The 22,894-nt window shown below is 39.7% G+C and overlaps 1 protein-coding gene and 1 non-coding gene across 15 annotated transcripts in view; one reads left to right on the top strand and one right to left on the bottom strand.

Moving 5' to 3' along the window:
* The window catches only part of SLFN12 (schlafen family member 12), a 44,720-nt gene extending 23,293 nt beyond the window's left edge, over positions 1–21,427 (top strand). The window contains exons 2-10 of one of the 14 annotated variants that reach the window (XM_070390478.1): positions 2,887–3,965; positions 5,188–5,268; positions 9,223–12,693; positions 13,408–13,665; positions 16,663–16,831; positions 17,501–17,575; positions 17,991–18,009; positions 18,361–18,519; positions 20,054–21,427. In XM_070390478.1, coding sequence (XP_070246579.1) covers positions 2,912–3,965; positions 5,188–5,268; positions 9,223–9,803 — 1,716 coding nt within the window. In that variant the 5' untranslated portion in view covers positions 2,887–2,911 and the 3' untranslated portion in view covers positions 9,804–12,693; positions 13,408–13,665; positions 16,663–16,831; ... (2 more) ...; positions 18,361–18,519; positions 20,054–21,427. Of the gene's footprint in view, positions 1–2,886; positions 3,966–5,187; positions 5,269–9,222; positions 12,694–13,407; positions 13,666–16,662; positions 18,520–20,053 lie in introns of all 14 variants that reach the window. The other 13 variants (XM_070390479.1, XM_070390472.1, XM_070390473.1 and 10 more) reach the window with 13 other exon arrangements.
* LOC138984036 (U1 spliceosomal RNA) lies at positions 13,512–13,673 on the bottom strand. Its single transcript, XR_011461396.1, has one exon. It is a non-coding gene; the product is annotated as a U1 spliceosomal RNA (small nuclear RNA).
* Positions 21,428–22,894: the final 1,467 nt, after the last annotated feature.

The raw sequence follows: 22,894 nt of genomic DNA, 5'->3' as shown, positions 1-22,894 counted from the left end.
CCCTAAGGTAAACTATGGGGAAAAAATAAACACAAAGGAAGGCGTTAAAATAGGAAATGAGGAAAACATAGGCACCACCCTTATGACCTAACCACATCACACCCCAAACCTCATCACACTGGGGATTAGGTTTCAACATGTGAATTTTAGGGGCACACAAACATTCAGTTTATAGTTCCAGGATATTCTCTGGAACCAGGATCCAGTCATGAGGTCCCAGGACATGTCAGTGTGAGTCCCGGGGCTCCTTAGGTAGACGCCGTTGAGAACTGCAAAGGGAGGAAAGTTGGACCTGAAACCTTACAGTGTTGTCCAGGCTTGGGCAACCTTCCAGGATGATACTGCTGGCCCTGGCTGGTCCCAGGCACTGGGAGGGCTCAGAAAATTTCATGGAAGACATTCCAGAGCATGAAGAGTGCTCTGCACCCCGGAGGTTCAGAGTCCACGGCAGGAACCAGCCCCAGACCTTTCCTCTTGGTGTTCTGAGTAGGAGCCCCCACCTGATTTCCTGTAGGTTGAAAACAACCACACTAAACTTCCTGATGGGTTCCCTGGTGAGTCAAACAGTAAAGAATCTGCCTGCAATGCGAGAGACCTGGATGCCATCCCTGGGTTGGGAAGATCCTCCCTGGAGGAAGGCATGGCAACCCATTCCAGTATTCTTGCCTGGAGAATCCCCATGGACAGAGGTTGGGGTCCATGGGGTCGCAAAGAGTTGGACACAACTGAGCGACTCAGCACACAGCACAGAGAGTTATTTTCCATGTCCACAGTTTTAATGTCCAAAGCAGACCCAGAGTTATTTTCGATGTCTCAGTTCTGGCTGCTATAACAGAACTATCCTAGACTGGGTGGCTTATAAGCAACAGAAATTTATTTCTCACAGTTCTGGAGGCTGGGAAGTCCAGGATCAAGGTGCCAGTGTGGTCAGGTTCTAGTCTGGTTGAAAAGAGGGTCCTCTTCTGGTTGCAGACTACTGACTTTTCATGACATGGTAAAGAGCAGAGAAGAGAAGCAAGCTGTCTTGAGATTCTTATAAAGGCATTAATTTTATTCATGAGTGCTCGAACCTTATGACCTCATCTGATCCTAATTACCCCCCAAAGGCCCCACTTTCTAATATCTTCAGCATGGTAGGGCAGGGTTTCAGCATATGAATTTTGGAGGCACACAAATGTTCAATCCATATAGTTATTTACATATGATCAAAAGCTTATGGAGACTGAGGTGGTCTCTACAACCTACAGCTGAGCCTCCTCAGGATTCTGGTCCAGCAATGGATAGGAGTATTTGGACCTTTTATATTCTTTCCCGGTGTAGTGACTCCTACCTGTGATAAACTTTACACTCAGTTGTCTCTAGGCCATATGCTGCTGCTAAGTCACTTCAGTCATGTCCGACTCCATGCGATCCCATAGACGGCAGCCCACCAGGCTTCCCCGTCCCTGGGATTCTCCAGGCAAGAACACTGGAGTGGGTTGCCATTTCCATGAAAAGTGAAAAGTCAAAGTGAAGTCACCCAGTCGCGTCCGACTCTAGCGTCCCCATGGACTTTATAGCCCACCAGGCTCCTCCATCCATGGGACTTTCCAGGCAAAAGTACTGGAATGGGGTGCCATTGTCTTCTCCCTAGGCCATATAGCAAAGCTGTAATCCCAATAGGCCTTAAAGGAACAGAGCTAATGGATTATGTATATAGTTATACTAAAGCAGACGTTTTTGTATATGAGAATTTTACCTCATTGAAAATATGTGGCTATGTGATATCTGATAGAAAATGGATAGAAAATAGAAAATCTTGACCCACCTTGCTTAAGATCAATGGCCAAAATTTGTGAATCTGATTCATCCTTGCAGGAAGGAAAAATTACTAAAATGGCATATTGCACCGAGGCAACATTGTAAAGCAATGTTTCTTCAGGACTAAAAAAAAGAAAACAGTGGTATATTGCTAGATGTCTTTATACTCCCAATTATAATGTCCCCAAAGGATTCCTCAATAAGATAATTAAGATAAAGTTGAAATCATTTTAAAAATTAAAATATATGTAATATATAAAGCTAAAACTTGGTTCACTGAGATCAGAAATATAGATAGGCTCTCCTCAGAGCCTTATTTAAGAAAAGAAGAGAGAAATAGTTATTATATATATATATATATATATATATATGGAATTAGAAAGGATATAATGGTATGGGGAGGGAGGTAGAAGGGGATTCAGGATGGCGAACATGTATACACCCGTGGCAGATTCATGTTGATGTATGGCAAAACCAATACAATATTGTAAAGTAATTAGCCTCCAATTAAAATAAATAAATTTATATTTAAAAAAGAAAGGATATAATATAAGCAGATAAAAATGAGATTCAAACAATTAGAAGAGGGTCATATAAAACTATGGTATAATATTGAAAAATTTTAGAGGAGTAGAAATTATCACCTTAGTTCAAAATATGTTAAAAAAAGAACATACTTTGTATCCTTACCATGCTATTCAGTGGGATATCAGATCAGATCAGTCGCTCAGTCGTGTCCGACTCTTTGCGACCCCATGAATCGCAGCACGCCAGGCCTCCCTGTCCATCACCAACTCCCGGAGTTCACTCAGACTCAAGTCCATCAAGACAGTGATGCCATCCAGCCATCTCATCCTCTGTCATCCCCTTCTCCTCCTACCCCCAATCCCTCCCAGCATTAGAGTCTTTTCCAATGAGTCAACTCTTCACATGAGGTGGCCAAAGTACTGGAGTTTCAGCTTTAGCATCATTCCCTCCAAAGATAGGATAAAGCAAAAGAAAGAATTTTGCTGGGTTTGCCTCACAATACAGAATCTGCTATCTCTTCTGTTCAGGTCCTATTTTAAATGGCTGTCTGTTTTACAGAAAAGAATTTCTGCTTGGAAATTGAATGGCTCCTGAGAAAATGACCATCTGTATTGTTTTGGACACTAACTACCCGGAGCTGGTTCTAGATGTGGGAAAAGTCACTTTGGGGGAGAAGAATAGAAAAAAAATGAAAGATTCTCAACTGAGAAAAAAGCAGAATGAAAGCCTCTCAAAATGTGTGATTACTTTGCTGAATTCTGGAGGGGGAATAAGCAAGATTGAAATTGAGAATGAAGATTATAGTTATGAAAAAGATGGAATAGGATTAGATTTGGAACATTCTTTAGCCGATATGGTTCCAATTGTTCATAAATACTTTGACTTTATGAAACAAGGTAAATATTTTCTGATTTTTGTCAAATCGTGGAGCTCCAAAATCCCTGGGATGAAGATTGCCACCTTGAGTTCCAATTTGTACAAAAGAGATATAACCTCTGTAAATGTCATGAATGCTACCGTGGCACTGGAATTCCTCAAAGACAGGGTAGAAACTAGAGAGAGATTTTCTTTAACGTCAAAATCATCTTCAAAGAGGTGCCGAGAAGAAACAGAAGAAAGTAGCACAAAAGCCTTGGCTTCTGATTTTTTTAATAGGACGCAACTCAGGTATAGAGAAAAACTCACCTTCACTGAATCCACATATGTGGAAATTAAAGACTTCTCAACACAAAAGCTGTTGCAACGCATTAAAGAGATTCTCCCTCAATATGTTTCAGCGTTTGCAAATACTCGTGGGGGATATTTGTTTATTGGTTTAAGTGAGAAAAAACAAGAAGTAATTGGCTTTAAAGCAGAGAAGAGTGACCTTGACAAGATAGAAAGAGAAATAGAAAAATGCATCAGCGAGTTGCCTGTCTATCACTTCTGTATGGAGAAGAAGAAGATCAATTATTTATGCAAATTCCTTGAGGTATACGATGAAGAAAGTCTTTGTGGATATGTCTTTATGCTCAAAATAGAGCCATTCTGTTGTGCAGTGTTTGCCAAAAAGCCGGATTCCTGGCATGTGAAAGACAATCAAGTGAAGCAGCTGTCCGTGGAGGAGTGGGTGCAGTTAATGATGGATCCTGAACCAGGTGAGGAAGGGGGGGTAGAAATAATGGTGCATTTGGCTGCAGCACGAAGGATTTTTGTTCTCTGAGATTGGGGGCAAGATCAATAGTCCTCAGATTTCAACACCTAATTTACTAATCTTTGGTAGATACATGCAATAGTTAGCTATCTCTACCTGTTTAGAAGGTAGTTATTCCATACACAAAAGTACATTATCTTCTCTCCATAGCACTACCTGGTGTAATTTTTCTTCCCCATCACATCTACTCACTTTCAAGGAAAGCCTGTGAATTCCTTCTCCCTTTTCCTTTGGAGCTCAGTTTCAGTAACTGACCATTTCTTTCTCTCAGGAACGCTTGCCTCTTTAATGTACTTGCTCTTTCGCCTTTCTTTACACTTTCCCTTAAAACCTCTTCCCTCTTCCTCTCCTGTTTCCTCCATTTGTGGACTAACATATAACCCTAAATTGGACTGATAAGAAAAGGCTAATGTTGGTATTTTATCTGATTTTTGGAAAAGAAAAGCCGCCAGTGAAATTGGACCTACACTAGCAACTTAAAAATCTCTGAAATTGCAAGGCTCATTCTTAGAATCTGCCCCAAATTAGACTCTCCTTCACTAGCCCTCATGTCTTCTAATTTTAATTGCTTTTAAAATGAGCCCAGTTATATGGTAATGTATTCGATTACTATTCATGCACTTTCCTATTCATATTCAACATAGTATGTTTCAGTAGCCTCAAGGAATAAATCTATAACTTATGTCTGACCTGGGAATCTATCCACAATCAGTTCAGTTCAATTCAGTTGCTCAGTCGTGTCCGACTCTTTGAGACCCCATGAACCACAGCATACCAGGCCTCCCTGTCCATCACCAACACCCGGAGTCCACCCAAACCCATGTCCATCGAATCGATGATGCCATCCAACCATCTCATCCTCTGTCGTCCCCTTCTCCTCCTGCCTTCAAACTTTCCCAGCATCATGGTCTTTTCCAATGAGTCAGCTCTTCACATCAGGTGGCCAAAGTATTGGAGTTTGAGCTTCAACATCAGTCCCTCCAATGAACACCCAGGACTGATCTCCTTTAGGATGGACTGGTTGGATCTCCTATCCACAATATTTGACAACATTTCTATTGGGAAAATGGGGTCATTTCTAAGCAGACTTTAGATATACAAAGCATTTAGTTGATATAGTAAGCATTTAGTTGTGACAAATTAAGAAAGTGGTTTTGTTTTTTAAGATTTTCCCAGGTTGTTTGAAGAGATGAACTTTCAACGAAGTATGTTATCACCAATTCCCCATGATTGGTCTGTTGATAAAGGTAAGAATTTAGAAAGTCAGCAGCAGAGATATCACTTTAGAGGTAATTTAATTAGGGTTTCTTTGGACTTGTATGTCTTTTCAAATCTCCTCTTCAAATAAGCTCTGTCTTGAAACTTATCATTAAAGCATATTCTGGCATTCAGGGAATGCTTTTGGTGTTTTTAGCATGGACTATATCAAAATGTAATATTTTAGACTTTTTCTTGGTGTAATAGGAGCTCCTTTCATTGGAAGTAAGAGAAACCCAAGTCAACTTAGTTTAAACAAAAAGGAAATCCATCATGTCAGGAGGAAGTCTATATTGAGACCCAGCTTCATACACAGCTATATTCCATTATTGAAGAAAGACCAACAATACTCAGAATCTCTGATTTACCTGTTTTTGTTGTTATTACTTATGGGCAACATGTTTGTTGTTTTCTGCTGTATACACAATGTTACCTTGAATATTTTTGTTCAGTCTTCTGTCGCATATTTGTGAAAGTTTTTCTAGGGTGCACACCCAGGAGTAGAATTGCTAGGTCAGGAAGTATATGAGTATCCAAGCAATAGGATAATACCAGATTGTTCCCCAGAGTAGATGAGTCACTTTACTCCCACCAGCATGTTAGAAATGGCACGTCTTCTCCAGTTGTCAGCTTCTCTTCATCTTTCTTTTCGTCCTCCTTTTTCCCACTCAAATAGGTGTAAAATAGTATCTGCTTACATCTGCATTTCCCTGGTTGTTAATTTGGTTGAGCATCTCTTCGTGTACCTACTGTCTGTCTGTATTTTATTGCCTATGAAATGCCTATTCTGTCGGTTGCCCATTTTGCTATTAGGTTTTTGTCTTTTTCCTGTTGATATGTAGGAGATTCTAGAATCCAGATCGTCTTCTGATCATAGGTATTACAGGTTACAGAAATCTTCTCCAAGTTCGTAGCTTTCGTTTTCTCTTTTCTTGAGGCTGCTGCTGCTGCTAAGTCACTTCAGTCATGCCTGACTCCTTGAGGCATATGATGGTTATCAGCAGCTTGATACTTTTGCTGATTGTGACTTAATTTAAAATAGTCCAAGTTACCAATATTTAAAATTTCTGTTTCACTGCTCTTTCTGCTTTGTGTATGAGATCCTCTCTAACCAGTAAGTTAGAACCATATTTCCTTTCATTTTCTTCTAAAAGTTTTAGGGTTTTGCACTTTATGTTTAACATTTAAAGCCTCAGTCTATCTCAGTAGTGATGTAAGGGTGGTATTTCATTTTATTCCATGTGGATAACCGCTTTGTTGGTTTTCATTCACTAAGTTGTATCTAACTCTTTGCGACCTCCCTGGACTATAGCCCACCAGGCTGCTCTGTCCATGGGATTTCCTAGGCAAGAATACTGGAGTGGGTTGCCATTTCCTTCTCTAGGGGGATCTTCCCAACCTAGGGATCAAACCTGTGTTCTCCTGGCTTGGTAGGCAGATTCTTTACCACTGAGCCCCCAGGGAAGCCCAGTAACCACATTACCCAGCTCCAGTTACTGAACAGTTCCCATTTTCACCCACCAATTTGCCATGCCATCTCCAGCAATATTACTAGGTATATGTATAGCTTTGTTTCTAGAATCCATATTATGTTCATTTGGTCAATTTGTCTGTCCTTATACACACTATACTGTCTTAATATTGTAATATTGTTCTAAGTACTTAGCAGGGCAGGGCTCCTTACTATTACTCTTTTTCTTTGAGAGTGTTTTGGCAATTTGAATCATTTAATCTATGAAACAAATTTTAGAACTGTTTTAAGTGCCTCAAAAAGCCCTTTAAAGATTTTGATTGCAGTTACACTGAATATATAGATTTCAGAAGTGGCATAGTGGCATTATTTATATCAATTGGTCTTTGTACAATTGAACATAGGTTTTTAAAATGTTTTGTTGTTGTAATTGATGTTACCTTTTTGTTTGGCTTCACTGCTTGGCTTGCGGAATCTTAGTTCTCTGACCCAGAACTGAATTTGTGCCCTCAGGAATGAATGGAGGTACAGAGTCCTAACCACTGTACCACCAGGGAATTCTCAATGTTTTACTTTAAAAGTTACATTTTTTTCTTATTTGTCGCTAGTGTGTAGAAATGCAACTGATTTTATATATTGATTTCACACCACCTTGTTAAAATTTATTTTAAATAATTTGTTCATAACATTGCTTTCCTGACCTAAGAAAATATCATTAAGGTCATTATTTTGAATTCCCTGTTGGGTAAATCACTTGGCTCCACTTCATTAGGAAAAGGTTTCTGGAGATGAGTTTTGTTCTTTAATTTTGAGCATAATCCCATTTCTTCTCTTTTCTTGACTGTGTTGGTTTCTGCACATTATATAAAGCAGCCGTTTTCACAGACGGACATCAAATAGGAGATGAATTCACTAAGTAGTTCAGCCAGACATTCTGGGTGCCTCTCAAAGCGTTGTGCTCATTTAAGCCGCTAACACTTTGTTCCTAGTGTTTGTAAGCCAAGTCCCACCAGTGCCCTGATTAAGGGAGGGTGGAAGCCAGTGCCTCAAGTTGTAGCCAGAAAAGTTGAGGCACTAGATGTGTGTCCCGATTCTTCCTCTCCTTAGGGAAAAGCTGATAGATGGCTTTTATCACCCGATTGCTCTTTTATTTTTCTTTCATTTTTATTTTTTATTTATGGCTGTGCTGGGTCTCCGTTGCTACACATGGGCTTTCTCTAGTTGCTGTGAGCAGGGGCTGCTCTCTAGTTGCAGCGCAGGGCCTTCTCACTGCAGTGGCTTCTCTGGCTGTGGAGCGCAGGCGCTAGGGCACAAGGGCTTCCGTGGTTGTGGCGCACAGGCTCAGTTGCAGCAGGGGCTCCAGCGTGCGTGGGCTCAGTAGTTGTGGCGCATGGGCTTAGTTGGCCTGTAGTATGTGGCATCTTCCTAGACACAGTAGGGGAAAGAGAGGGTGGGACAAATTGAGAGACCAGCACTGAAACATATATATTACCGTATGTACAACAGACAGCAAGTAGGAAGTTGTTGTATAACCCCGGGAGCTCAGCCCAGTGCTCTGTGACAACCCAGAGGGGAGGGATGGGGTGGAGGTGCAGGGAGGTTCAAGAGGGAGGGGACATGTGTATACTATGGCTGACTCATGTTGCTGTATGGCGGAAACCAACACGACGTTGTAAAGCAATTATCCTCCAATTAAAATAAAAGAAAAAAACTACAGAGGCTTTGGAAGATGCTACATTCCTCCAAAGGGGATTATATTTCTTTCTGCAGGTAGATAGAGTACCAGTGATAACCTTGATTTTTTAAGATTTGTTTTATGCTTTTCTAGAAAGAATATCTTTAAATTTTGCCCTTACCATTACTAGGTCATGGCTCTTCTTGAGTCTCAACTCAAAGTCTGAGGTGTTTACCACGGGCCTTCCGCTTTTCAGGGACTCGAATTCCGGTCTAAGTCACCCCACCACCATGAGGTTGATAAAACTCAGGTTCAGCTCTTTTTAACCTCCCAGTAACAATTTCTTCTGGGTTTTCTCACCCTGTATCTGCCAAGTGAGTTGAAGGAAATGTGAATGTAGAGTTTGGCTGCTTTTCTGCAGTTTTATCTTAGATTTTCCCTTTCGAATTATAGTTCCTCTGGTAGCCCCAAATGCCAGTCTCTTTTTCCTCAGCCTAATAAAACTGGAGATTTATTCTTGGGCTGTATTTACCCATGACATGATATGGAAAATATCCTCAGGCAAAAAGCTGGGATGAATGTGGTGCTACTTCCTGTGTTTCCATCAAATATTGTGACCCTTTAAGTCCTGCTTGTGTTGGTTGCTCTCTAGTTCTTTAAATTTCTGTTTTTATATTTTATACAACTTTCATAGTTGTGTTTGGTGGGAGGGGTTGGTCTGGTACAAGCTACTTTGTCATGGTTGGAATTGGAAGCTTCCAGTATTTAAAAATTTATTATAATTATTTTCATACCTAGTGCCATCAGAAAAGGTGACATATATCCCAGAAATCCTCTACAAGAGACTGTTCTCACAACATGAAGGACTTGCACAGTTGATATGTAAAGAGATGGGCTCTGTTCATCAAGGTACATTGATCTTTTCTAAGAGTTGGTCTTTGGATCTGGACTTGAAAGAGAACCAGAGCGTCATCTGTGATGCACTTCTAATTTCCCAGGACCGTCCACCAGTCTTATACACCTTCCTCAGGGAACTGAATGAGGAACTAAAAGGCTATTCTATACAAACTGCCTTAACTTTAAAGAAGAAACTGGTAAAAATTGGTGGCTACACTGGGAAAGTGTGTGTCATGACAAAGATCTATTGCAGTGAAGAATCTTCTACATTAACTGAAGGCAGTGCGAGACTTCTTCATGATTCAAGCTTATCTGCCATCTACCCTAAGTCCTACACCCTCATAACCAGTCAAACAATGAACGATTTAAAGAAGGCCCTTTTCATAGTCTTGAAGAGACTTGGAACTTTAAGTGATAAATTTGATTCTGAGATTTTTCAACACCTCTTGAGCAATCAGCATGGATTACTTTCTGAGGAATGACAAAAGGTTGTTTAAATATCGTCCAGTTCAGTTCAGTTGCTCAGTTGTGTCCGACTCTTTGCAACCCCACAGACTGCAGCATGCTGGCTTCCCTGTCCTTTACCATCTCTCAGAGCTTGCTCAAACTCATGTCTATCGAGTTGGTGATGCCATTCAATCGTCTCATCCTCTGTCGTCCCCTTCTCGTCCTGCCTTCAATCTTTCCCAGCAACAGGTTCTTTTCTCATGAGTCAGCTCTTTGCATCAGGCGGCCAAAGAATTTAGCTTCAGCACCAGTCCTTCCAATGAATATTCGGGACTAATCTCCTTTAGGATGGACTGGTTGGATCTCCTTCCAGTCCAAGGGACTCTCAAGAGTCTTCTCCAGCACCACAGTTCAAAAGCATCAATTCTTCAGCGCTCAGCTTTCTTTATGGTCCAATTCTCACATCCATACATGACTACTGGAAAAACCATAGCTTTGACTGGATGGACCTTTGTCGGCAAAGCTTTTTAATATGCTGTCTTGGTTTGTCGTAGCTTTTCTTCCAAGGAGCAAGCATCTTTTAATCTCATGGCTACAGTCACCATCTGCAGTGATTTTGGAGCCCAAGAAAATCTTGCGCAAGGCTCATCTGAATCATTAAAAGTAGACCAGGCTACAAAGATGTTTTTCATTATGTCGTCAATGTTGTTCTCAAATAATGTGAAAATATACCTCTAAAAAGCTTTACAAGGAAAACAACTTGATAGGATCTTGGAAAGTCTAATTTAATTTTCAATTTATTTCTTTCTAAATGGTTTTCATAGGTGTTACTCAAGACTTTTTGTTGTTGTTTAGTCTCTAAATTGTGCCTGATACTTTTGCAACCCCATGAACTGTAGCCCACCAGGCTCCTCTGTCTGTGGGATTTCCCAGGCAAGAATACTGGAGTGGGTTGCCATTTCCTTCTCCAGGGGATCTTCCCAACCCAGGGATGAAACCTGCATCTCCTGCTTGGCAGGCAGATTCTTTACCACTGAGCCCTCTGGGAAGCCCCTTTAAAAGTTATTAGGAAAATTAATTTGTTAATTACTCTGTGCATAGTTCATGGATAAGTTTTCTTCCACTTTTAAGTTATGGAAACTTTCAATACTTTTAACAACAACAATGGAAATTTCCAAGACGTACCCAAAAAACCTTTATAACTTAGAAAAGATTATAATTGATGATGTTTACAGTCTTTATAAGGAAACGAAGAATCCAAAATTTTTCCCCCTCCCCACAAAATTCTCTGAATCTTCTTGGACTACTTTTATACTGTTCACTTGGAGAAGTTATGACTTTTCTAATTGCTCAGCTGGCATCCTTAAGAACTCAGCAGAATAGTCGCTTTAACATGCAGAATTGAAGATGATATGGAGAGTCTTCCAGACAAACAAAATGTAAAGAAGTTCATCACCGCTAGACTCCTGGTGACAGGGACTTAAGCTGAAATAAAAGGGTGCTAATTAGTACAGATGTCTCTGTCTTAAAATGGTTCGACTTAGGATTTTTTGACTTTACGATGGTACGGGAGCAATTCGCATTCAGTAGAAACTATACTTCGAATTTTGAATTTTGATTTTTTCCTGAGCTAGCCGTATGTGATACAATATTTTTGTATGATGCCGGGCACTGGCAGTGAGCCACAACTCCCAGTCAGCCATGTAGTCACGAGGGTAAATAACCAGCGCTCTATAGTGTATTGTGTTGCTTCCTGCTTCTGATGTGAAGAAGAGGAAAGCAATTACTCTTGAGATGAAACTCGATTTCCCTGCATCAAAGTGGCAATTCAGTAATGGCCATTACGTGTGAGTTCGGACTTTTGCAATTGATGATCTCGACCATCTTAAAGGATAAGTGAATCGGTGATACAGTGAAATTGTCAGCATTGGTTAAATCCACTGTCTTCGCGAAGAAATTACCTGGGCTAATCGATGATATGGGAAAATTTCTCGACACGAGAATGGACGATCAGATACAGAAGCGCACACCACATAGTCTACTGAGGCAAGTTTTTTCCATACACTTAAAGAGTATGCTGACGATCTTACACATACGCGAATGTTTATAGTGAGTTAATATCCGGTGTTTCAAGTGGCGTTGTTATTTTCATAATGTGAACATTGGTGGTGAGGCAGCAGGTTGCTGATACCAAAGTGTTTAAGGAAGTGCCGAAGTGTTTAAGGAAGAGCTGCGTAGAATAATTGTGGATGAGAAGTATTTGCCAGAACACGTATGTAATGTTGATGAAATCAACTTATTCTGAAAACATATGCCAGAGCATACGTACATTCATCAAAAGTCCAAGACAATGGATTCAAGGCTTCCAAAGACTATATAATGCTGCTTTGGGACAGAGATGTTGTAAGGTTCAAGTTGAAGCCTTTCTTAATCTACCACTTGGAAAACCCTAGAGCACACAGGAATACGAGAAAGCATATAGGTTCAGTTCAATTCAGTTCAGTCGCTCAGTCGTGTCCGACTCTTTGCCACCCCATGGACTGTGGCACACCAGGCTTCCCTGTCCATCACCAACTCCCAGAGCCTGCTCAAAAAAGCATATACTTCCCATTTATTGTTGTCATAACAGGGAAGCCTGGATGATATTCGCATTGTTTGAAAACTGGTTTTTGAACTGTCTTATTCTACACACAAGAGAATGTTGCAGGCAAAACAAGCTGTACAATCAGAGCTTGAAGTCTTCCTAAAGAATATTGTGCCTACTAAACCATCAGCTGGTGTAGATGCCCCAGTGCCTCCTGCTATCCTCAAGCCTTATCGAGAGAGAATTATCACTGTAGCATCAATATCATCCTGCGATTAATTTTAGTTCAATGTTTCAAACATTCTTCAGGCCTGCTGTGCTTTCAGCTGTCTGCTTTGATGGTAAATATCCATACAACCATTTTGTTTTTCACTTTCAGTACAGTGATCAATAAATTAAATGATATATTCAACATTTTAATTTAAAAATAAGCTTTGTGTTAAATGAGTTTGCCTAACTGTAAGCCAGTGTAACTGTTCTGAGCTGATTTAAGGTAGGCTAGACTGAGCTATGATGTTCAGTAGGTTAGTTGTATTACATGCAGATTTGACTTAAAATATTTTCAACTTATGATGGGTTTATTGAGACATAAAACCATCACAAGTCGAGGGAGATCTGTAATAGGAAAACATATGAAAGTATAAATAATAGCCGCTCAGTCATGTCTAACTCTTTGCAACCCCATGGACTGTAGCCTGCCAGGCTCCCCTGTCCATGGAATTCTCCAGGCAAGAATACTGGAGTGGATTGCCATTTCCACTCCAAAAGATAAAGGGATAAGAATCTAAGCATACTACTACAGAAAGTCATCAAATCACAAAGCAAGTGAGTGAGAGAAGAAAAAAGAAACAGACGAGCCACAAAACAGCAGGAAATGGCAAAATGGTACTAAATACAAACCTATCAATAATTACTTCCTTTTTAAAATGTTTATGTATATATGTAAATAGTTGATTTACAGTATTATATAAGTTTTACTATACAACACAGTGATTCACAGTGTTTTGTTTTTTGTTTTGTTTTTCGGCTGTACCACATGGCATATGGGGTCTTAGTTCCAGAACCGAGGATTGAACCTGTGCCCCCTGCAGTGGAAGCACAGATTCTTAAACGCTGAACCACTGGGAAATCCCCAGATGTTTGTTTTTCAAAACCTACCAGGAGGAAGCATGAACGCAGTTCCTCCCTACTACAAATTATGCAGCCGAGTTCCCCACGTTTGGGGAAATGGCAGGGGTCAGCACACCTGGAGTGCAATGGATGAGCCTTGCCCTGGGAAAACCACCTTCATGCTCATGGTATCTCCCCTGCTGGTAAGTATATGATTCACAATTTTTAAAGGTTATACCTCGTTTATAGTTTTTGTAAAATATTGGCTGTATTCCTTGTGTTGTACAATATAATCCCTGGAACCTATTTATTTTATACATAGTAGTCTGTGCCTCTTAATCCCCTACTCTATTCTTCCCTTCCCCCACTTCCTTCTCCCCACTGTATCTGTGGGTCTGTTCCTTTTTTGTTACTAATTTTCATTAGTTTGCTTTATATTTTAGATTCTACATATAAGTGATATCATACAGTATTTGTCTTTCTGTCTGACTTATTTTATCCATGTTGTTGCAAAAGGCAGGTTTCATTTTTTGTGGCTGAGTAGTATTCCATTTCTCGGAGAAGGCAATGGCACCCTACTCCAGCACTCTTGCCTGGAAAATCCCGTGGACGGAGAAGCCTGGTGGGCTGCAGTCCATGGGGTCGCTAAGAGTTGGACACAACTGAGTGACTTCACTTTCACTTTTCACTTTCATGTATTGGAGAAGGAAATGGCAACCCACTCCAGTGTTCTTGCCTGGAGAATCCCAGGGACGGCGGAGCCTGGTGGGCTGCCATCTATGGGGTCGCACAGAGTCGGACACGACTGAAGCGACTTAGCAGCAGCAGCAGCAGCATTCCATTGTGTATGTATAGCACAACTTCTTTATCCATTCATTGTTGATGGACACTTAGGTTGCTTCTGTATTTTGGCAGTTGTAAATAATGCTGCTATGAACATTGGGATTCATATGTCTTTTCAAATTAGTTTTTCATTTTTTGGATATATACCCAGGAGTGGCTTCTCTTTTTAGTGATGTGGGAGTTCTCTTTTTAGTCTTTTGAGAAAGCTCCTTACTGTTTTTCACATGCTTGCCAACATTTTTTATTTGTGTTCTTTTTAATGGTAGCCACTCTGGCAGTATACGGTGATATCTCATTGTGGTTTTAAATTGTGTTTCTCTGATGATTAACAGTGTTTGAACCTCTTTCCATGTGCCTGTTGGCCATCTGTTTTGTTTTTTTTTTTTTCTGAAAAATGTCTATTCAGGTCTTCTGCACATTTTTAAATCATGTTGCTTGCTTTTTGATGTTGTTGTATGAGCTATCTTAATATTTTGGATTGTAACCCCACATCAGTCATATAATTTGGAAATATTTTCTCCTATTCAGTAGATTGTCTTTTCATTTTGTCAATGGTTTTCTTTACTATGCAAAAGCTTTTAAGTTTCACTACGTTCCATTTACTTACTTTTGCTTTTATTTTCTTTGCTTTAGGAGATAGATCCAAAAACATATATATTGCTACAACTTGTGTCAAAGAGTATTCTGCCTGTGTTTCCTTCTAGGAGTTTTATGGTTTCCAGTCTTGTATTTAAGTCTTTAATACATTTTGACATTCTTTTGTAAACGGTGATAGAGAATGTTCTGATTTCATTCTTTTATTAATAAATGGAGCTGTCCAGTTTTCCCAGCACCACTTATTGAAGAAATTATCTTTCCCCCATTGTATATTCTTACCTCCTTTATCATAGATTAACTGACAAGTGCTTGGGTTTATTTCTTGGATTTCTATCCTGTTCCATTAATCCATATCTTACGTACAAAATTAACTCAAAATGGATTAAAAGCTTTAATGATAGATCTGAAATCATAAAACTCCTAGAAGAAAACATAGGTGGTAAGCTGCTTAGCATCTGTCTTGGTTATTTTGTTTTTTTGAATTGACAACAAAGGCACAGATAACAAAAGCAAAAATAAATAAACAAGATCACATCAAACTTAAAACCTTGTGTAAAACAAATCAAATCATCAATAAAATTAAAAGACAACATACCAAATAGGAGAATATATTTGCAAATCATGTGTCTCATAAGGGGTTAACATCCAAAGTATATAAAGAATTCATTCAACTCAATAACAACAAAATAAAACAATCTAATTTTAAAATGGCACAGAATCTGAATAGACATTTTTCTGAAGAAGACATACAAATAATAAAAAGTACATGAAAAAGTGCTTTAACGTCACTAATCATTAGGGAAATGAAAATCAAAACCACAATGAGATATCATCTCATACTTGTTAGAATGCTGCTAAGTCGCTTCAGTCATGTCCGACTCTGTGCAACCCCATAGACGGCAGCCCACCAGGCTCCCCCGTCCCTGGGATTCTCCAGGCAAGAACACTGGAGTGGGGTGCCATTGCCTTCTCCACTTGTTAGAATGGCTATCATCAAAAAGACAAGAAATAGCAAGTCTTAGTGAGGATTGAAGGAAAAGCAACCCTTGTGCACTGCTGGGAATATAAATTTGTGCAACCACTATGGAAAGTAGTGTGGAAGTTCTTAAAAAAAAATTAAAAGTAGAATGACCATATGATCCCACAGGTTCACTTCTGGGTGTTTATTCACAGGAAAATAAAAAGTACTAACTGCAAGATGCATGTACCCCTATGTTTATTGCAGCATTATTCACAATAGCCAAGATATGGAAGAAACTTATGTTCCTATATTCTGTATAGCCATTAAACACACACAATGAAACATTATTCAATCATAGAAAGAGAAGGAAATTTTGCCATTTTTGACAATAGGGGTGGATTTTTAGGGCATAATGTTAAGTGAAACAAGACAAAGAAAAACAAATATTATGTGATCTCACTTATATGTGGAATATGAAGACAAAAACCAACCAACCAAAAAAGCTCCCAAGCTCATGAATACAAGGAATAGGGGTGGGGATGGGGTTGCAAAATGGATAAAGTAAGTTAAAAAGCACAAAATTCCAACTGTAAAATGAATAAATCATGGGATGTTATGTACAGCATGGTGACTATGGTAATGAAAGTGAAAATTGCTCAGTTCTGTCCAACTCTTTGTGACCCCACGGACTATGCAGTTCATGGAATTCTCCACGTCAGAATACTGGAGTGGGTAGCTGTTCCCTTCTCCAGGGGATCTTCCCAACCCAGGGACTGAACCCAGGTTTCCCACATTGCAGGTGGATTCTTTACCGGTTGAGTCACCAGGGAAATCCAAGAATACTGAAGTGGGTAGCCTATCCTTCTCCTTCAAATTCCTGGATCTTCCCAACTCAGGAATCGAACCGGGGTGTCCTGCATTGCAGGTGGATTCTTTACCAGCTGAGCTACCAGAGAAGCCCAACTATGGTAATAGTCTATTGCATATTTGAAGGTTGTTAAGAGAATAAATCTTAAAAGTTTTCACAAGGAAAAAAATGTTGTAATAATATATGGTGATGGATGTCAACTAGACTTACTGTCCAGGGGTGATCACTTTGCAATATACAGAAATATCTGATCACTGTCTTGTATACCAGCCACGAATATAATGTTATATGCCAATTCTATCTAAAAAGTCAACAGAATAAAAAGAAGATACATGTATAACTGAATCATTTTGCTGTATATCTGAAACTAACACAAAATTGTGAATCAACCATGGTCCAACATAAAATGAAAAATTTTAAAAGTCAACAGAATATTTTCTGTTACTACTGTGAAAGTAATGTGCCCTTTTTTATTCATCTTAAGATTTTTTTTTGTCTTTGATGTTTAACAGTTTGATATGCTGTGCCTATGTATATTTTTGTTTCTATTCATCCTGCTTGGGATTCACAGAATGTCAAGTGTACAGCTTTTTCTGTCTTGTCAGCTTTGGAATTTTTCAAAAGTTATCTCTTAAAGAAAATATTGCTCTTATACTTTCTCACATCTCTCCATGTTGTGTAAACATTTGACGTTTTTGTTGTGTACCATATGACTATTTTTTAATCTGAATTTTCACTCTTTTTCTCTGCTACTGCTGCTGCTAAGTAGGTTCAGTCGTGTCCGACTCTGTGCAACCCCAGAGACAGCAGCCCACCAGGCACCCCCGTCCCTAGGATTCTCCAGGCAAGAACACTGGAGTGGGTTGCCATTTCCTTCTCCAGAAAAGTTTTATAAACAACTTTTTCTCTATGTATGCTTAAATCTAAATATTGATTTTTATCAGCCTTTTTTTTATTACTAATACTTACTTTTAATTGTGATGTCTTATTTTCATTACATTTATTTTATCTGCTTATGTAAAATGACTTTCCATTTATAGTAGTGGTATATAAAAAGTTTTATATAAACAAGATGATTTTAAAATATCAAGTTATTACAGTAAGTACAAAAAAATCTTGAATAATTAACCTTTGAAAATCACTGCAGTAAAGCCAAAGCAACAGTAAATAGTTATAATTAAGAGACTTGGCTCTTAAAAAGAAAAGCCTCACCAATATCTATTCTTTTAATTTTTGTTTTCTTTCTTCTGATTTTACAGCTAACCCACAATGTGACACGTATGTATATACAAAGTGACACGTATGTATATAAACCTTAAATTGTTTAAGATCTATGTGAGCTGTGTTACTGCATTATGGGGAACAACATTAACGAGTATATTTCATGTCTGTTTCACAGCTAACTACTTCTGTATTTCCAGATGAGCCAATATTTCCACGTGACAGATACACATCTCTTTTTCTCTTAATTACTCCACCAATCCTGAGTGTTATAATTATCATTTGGGCCAACGGCAAATACCCTCATTTATTTACTTTGAAATAATACAATCCAGGGAGGAAAAAAATCCTCATTCGAACACGGTATTTTTTGTTTTAGTAACAACTGGGTATATTTCTGATTTGCAGCAAGCCCTTACTCAAAAGAAGAAATGGTTCATCTTTACATTCCACTTTTTAAGCAGCAGCACCGTTTCCAAGCTGCCACAGCTGTGACTTGCAGTGAGTCAGCTCTATCCCCCGTACGCCTCAGCTTCTAAATATGTAAAGTGACAAAGCCAGATCTGGGTGAGTCTGAGAAACCGCACCGGCCCTCATGAGTGAAAACACTTCTGAATAACCTGGTGCGCACTGCTCAACTCTACGCATCTGGTTTTCCACGTTCTCTTGCAATTTGATATCTTATGGTTTACTACTTCCTCAGACTCAGACTGGAATAGTAATTAAGGGAATTAATTTAAAAGGCCTTGCTTTTTTGGATTATGGATTAATTTTGGAACAAAATGTAAATGAGATGACATTAGAGCACTTCTTCAAAACCAAATGCTGGGACATGATTATATTTAAAGTCTGGTGCTAAGTCACTTTAGTCGTGTCCGACTCTTGGCGACCCCATAGACAGCAGCCCACCAGGCTCCCCCGTCCCTGGGATTCTCCAGGCAAGAACACTGGAGTGGGTTGCTATCAGCCTTCCAGTTCACTAGTTTTCTCTTTTGCTGTGTCTAATTTCCTGTTAAACCTATCTGTTAATGTCTAATTTCAATTCAATTCTAGAATTCCTACTGGAGTCTATCAATTCTTTGACGATTTTTTTCCTCCCTTTTTTCCTCTCTTTCTTAAGAACATAAATAATAGCTCTTTTCAATCCTTGTCTGGTAATTCCATTATTTGGATTAACTTTGGTCTGTTTCTGTTGTATGGTTTTTTCCTTCTTGGTCTTCGCCATACAGTCCTGTATTTTGGCATGCCAGGTAATTTTCAGTTAAATCCTAGACATGGTATGAAAAAAGGTATAGAGGATCTAGGTGATACTGTCTTCCTCTCAAGAAGATTCATGCTGTCCTTTGCAAGGCCAACAGAGTAACATATGATTATCTTAATCCAGTTAGAGACTTAGCTACTCAAGGAAAGTTTTGACAGTATTTTTAATCTCTGATTTGTATTTGCAAATCTCTAATTTGTCTAACGGAGAAGGCAATGGCACCCCACTCCAGTACTCTTGCCTGGAAAATCCCATGGATGGAGGAGCCTGGTGGGCTGCAGTCCATGGGGTTGCGAAGAGTTGGACACGACTGAGTGTCTTCACTTTCACTTTTCACTTTCATGCATTGGATAAGGAAATGGCAACCCACTCCAGTGTTCTTGCCTGGAGAATCCCAGAGTCAGGGGAGCCTGGTGGGCTGCCGTCAGTGGGGTCGCACAGAGTCGGACACGACTGAAGCGACTTAGCAGCAGCAGCAACAACAATTTGTCTAAAGCAAAGCAAAGCTGGTTTCCTCAGCTTTAAATTGCCTTCAGACAGATGTTTTATGTACGATAATGGCCTTTTCTAACTCTTCTCAGTGGAAATGTTGGTTTGCCACATGCTACTCATTACCGCATATCACTTTTGTGCATTAATAGCAATATCTCAGAATAAAACTTAAATTTTAGTAGATAACCAATACACTCACTGGATTACATTTTAATGGGGGAAAGCTATAATTTTTATCTGAGCTCAAAATATTTTTATTGTGTCCAATTGCTTGCTGTACATCTTGATATGTCATAGGTACCTAAAAAGTATCCAGATGAACTCTATGATTTTCTCTCTTTCTTCCAGGTTTAAGGAGACCAAAGAGATGTAAACATTAATTTCAGGGCAGAAGACCTGAATATACATTTTTCCAAAGAAGACATAGAAATGGCTATTTGGCATGTGAAAAGATACTCAGCATCACTAATCACTGCATGTGTGCTCAGCCACTTCAGTCGTGTCTGACTCTTTGTGACCCTGTGGACTGTAGCCCACCAGGCTCCTCCGTCCATGGAATTCTCCAGGCAAGAATACTGGAGTGGGTTGCCATGCCCTACTCCAGGGGATCTTCCCAACCCAGGGATCAAACCTGCATCTCTTACGTCTCCTGCATTGACAGGTGGATTCTTTACCACTAGTGCCACCTGGGAAGCCCCACTAATCATTACAGAATCATTATAGAAATGTAAATTAAAACCACAGTGAGATATCACCTCACACCTGTCGGAATAGCTATCATCAAAAGTATAGTACAGATAACAAATTTTGACAAGGACGTGGAGAAAAGGGAATACTCGTGCGTTGTTGGCGGGAATGTAAACTAGTGCAGCCGTTGTGGAAAACAGTATGGCAGCGTCTCAAAAAAACTGTATGTATGTATTGCTGTATGACTCAGCAGTTCCACTCCTGGATTTACATCCAAAGAAAACAAAAACACTAATTCAAAAAGACATGCATCCCGATGTTCATAGCAGCATTATTTGTAACAGCCAAGATAAGGAAACAACCTACATGTCCATCAATAGATGAATGAATGAAGAAGATGTGGTCCACGTATACACAATGGAACACTACCCACCCATACAAGAAGAAGGAAATTCTGCCATCTGCACCAACATGAATGGACGGCGGCACGCCAGGTTTCCCCTGTCCTTCACAATCTTCTGGAGTTTGCTCAAACTTGTGACCACTGAGTCGGTGATGCCATCCAACCATCTCATCTTCTGTCATCCCCTTCTCCTCCTGCCTTCAGTCTTTCCCAGCATCAGGGTCTTCTCCAATGAGTTGGCTCTTCGCATCAGGTGGTCAGAGTATTGGAACTTCAGCTACAGTCCTTCCAATGAATATTCAGGGTTGATTTCCTTTAGGATTGACTGGTTTGATCTCCTTGATGTCCAAGGGACTCGTCAAATATATGTAGAATCTAAGAAATAAAGCAAACAAGTGTATAACAAAACAGATGCAGAGAACAAAGTAGTGGTTACTAGTGGGGATAAAGAGGGGAAGGGGCATGGGATTAAGAGGTTCAAACTACTGTGTATGAAATAAATAAGCAACAAGTATATATTATACAACACAGAGAAATATAGGCGTTATTTTGTAATACCAAATGGAACATAATTTGTAAAAAAATTGAATTACTATGTTGAACATGTATAACTAAGAAAATACTGTAAATAAACTATACTTTGATTTTTAAAGAATTTTAAAAAATCATCTCCTTTCTTTATTTCATTAGGAAGACCTGCATTTGTATCTTCCTATTATTATTTTTTTTTAACCATTAAGGCATTTTATTTGCACACACGTAGTACATCCCTAGAAAAAGAATCCAAAGATTTTCCCTCCTGTGTGTTTTCATCTTGTTTTTTCATGGTCCATGATGTCAGCTGAGATCGTCAGAACAATGAAGCCAAATTGACAGGATGGGAGCAGGTTATTATGTAACTTTTCTAGCTCTTTGAATTGCACATCAAATCTGGGGCTGATCCACTTATTTCGCCTGCCTGTGAGGTTCACAATTTTACCAGCTCTGTGATTATCAATGATTTCAAATTTGTCAATGTAACTGCGCTTCATCATCATGGTTAGCAACCTGATGATGATTTTTGGAACATGGCCTGATTGGAACCTGTCATTTACCTCTCTCCTTTTGCCATTGTTGATCCTCTTGAGAGCATCAACCGGGACATTCGTACACCATTATGGCAGCACTGAAAGATGGCAGGAAGAGCTCTTCTTGCATTTTTAATAGCATGTTCCACCTGCCAATGCAGGAGAGGCAAGAGATGGGGTTCGATCCCTGGGTGGGGAAGATCCCCTGGAGAAGGAGATGGCAACCTGCTCAGTATTCTTGCTTGTGAAATTCCATGAACAGAGGAGTCTAGCAGTTTACAGTCCATGGGGCTTCAGAGAGTTGGACATGATTGAATGACTAAGCACACACACAAAACATCTGCCAGGAAATAACTCAGAAAACCTTCATGAAAAAGTACATTTGAAAAGATGCAACATGTCATGATTGATGAAGCTAAGAATTTCCACATTGACAACAGAGACTACCATGAGAAGGAAAAAACATCACTGAAAGGACAAAAATTGCCCAGGAATTTTTTCTGGATTTTCTTGGTCCACTTTCTGACTCGCCACTTGGATTGCAGGGGCCTCCCCACTCCTTACCCTTACGTTCAGGAATAGAGTGTGCCAGAGTGGTTTGCGATGATATCCAAAAGCAAAGAGCAGTGCAGGAGGTCAGAGAACATTCTCCACCTAACATCCCTTGTGACTCACTGGGGGCTTCCTGGGCTTAGGGTGTGGATGGCACTTTAGAGATTAGAGTGCACTGTATTTGGAACATGAGGAGACCCATGTGGCAGAACTATGCCAGGTCTTTTTTAAAAAGAATCACTCCTGCAAGGGGTTGACCTTTTAATAAGCACAGCAGACAAAGCTCCTGAAAGAAGTGAGGAAGTAAAGGGTACGGTCCAGAGCAACAAGGCATTTGAGGGGCTGGATGAACACATCAGGTTGGACAGTGACATCTGCTCCAAACTTGGGAAGGGAGGTCACGTTTGAGATCACTCCAAGGGAGGTCACGTCTGAGATCCCTCTAAGGGGGGCTGGGACAACTGTTGCACAGACTCTTAT

The sequence above is a fragment of the Bos mutus genome, chromosome 19 (assembly GCF_027580195.1).
Source record: "Bos mutus isolate GX-2022 chromosome 19, NWIPB_WYAK_1.1, whole genome shotgun sequence".
NCBI lineage: Eukaryota > Metazoa > Chordata > Mammalia > Artiodactyla > Bovidae > Bos > Bos mutus.
This window is presented reverse-complemented; position numbering and strand designations above follow the sequence as displayed.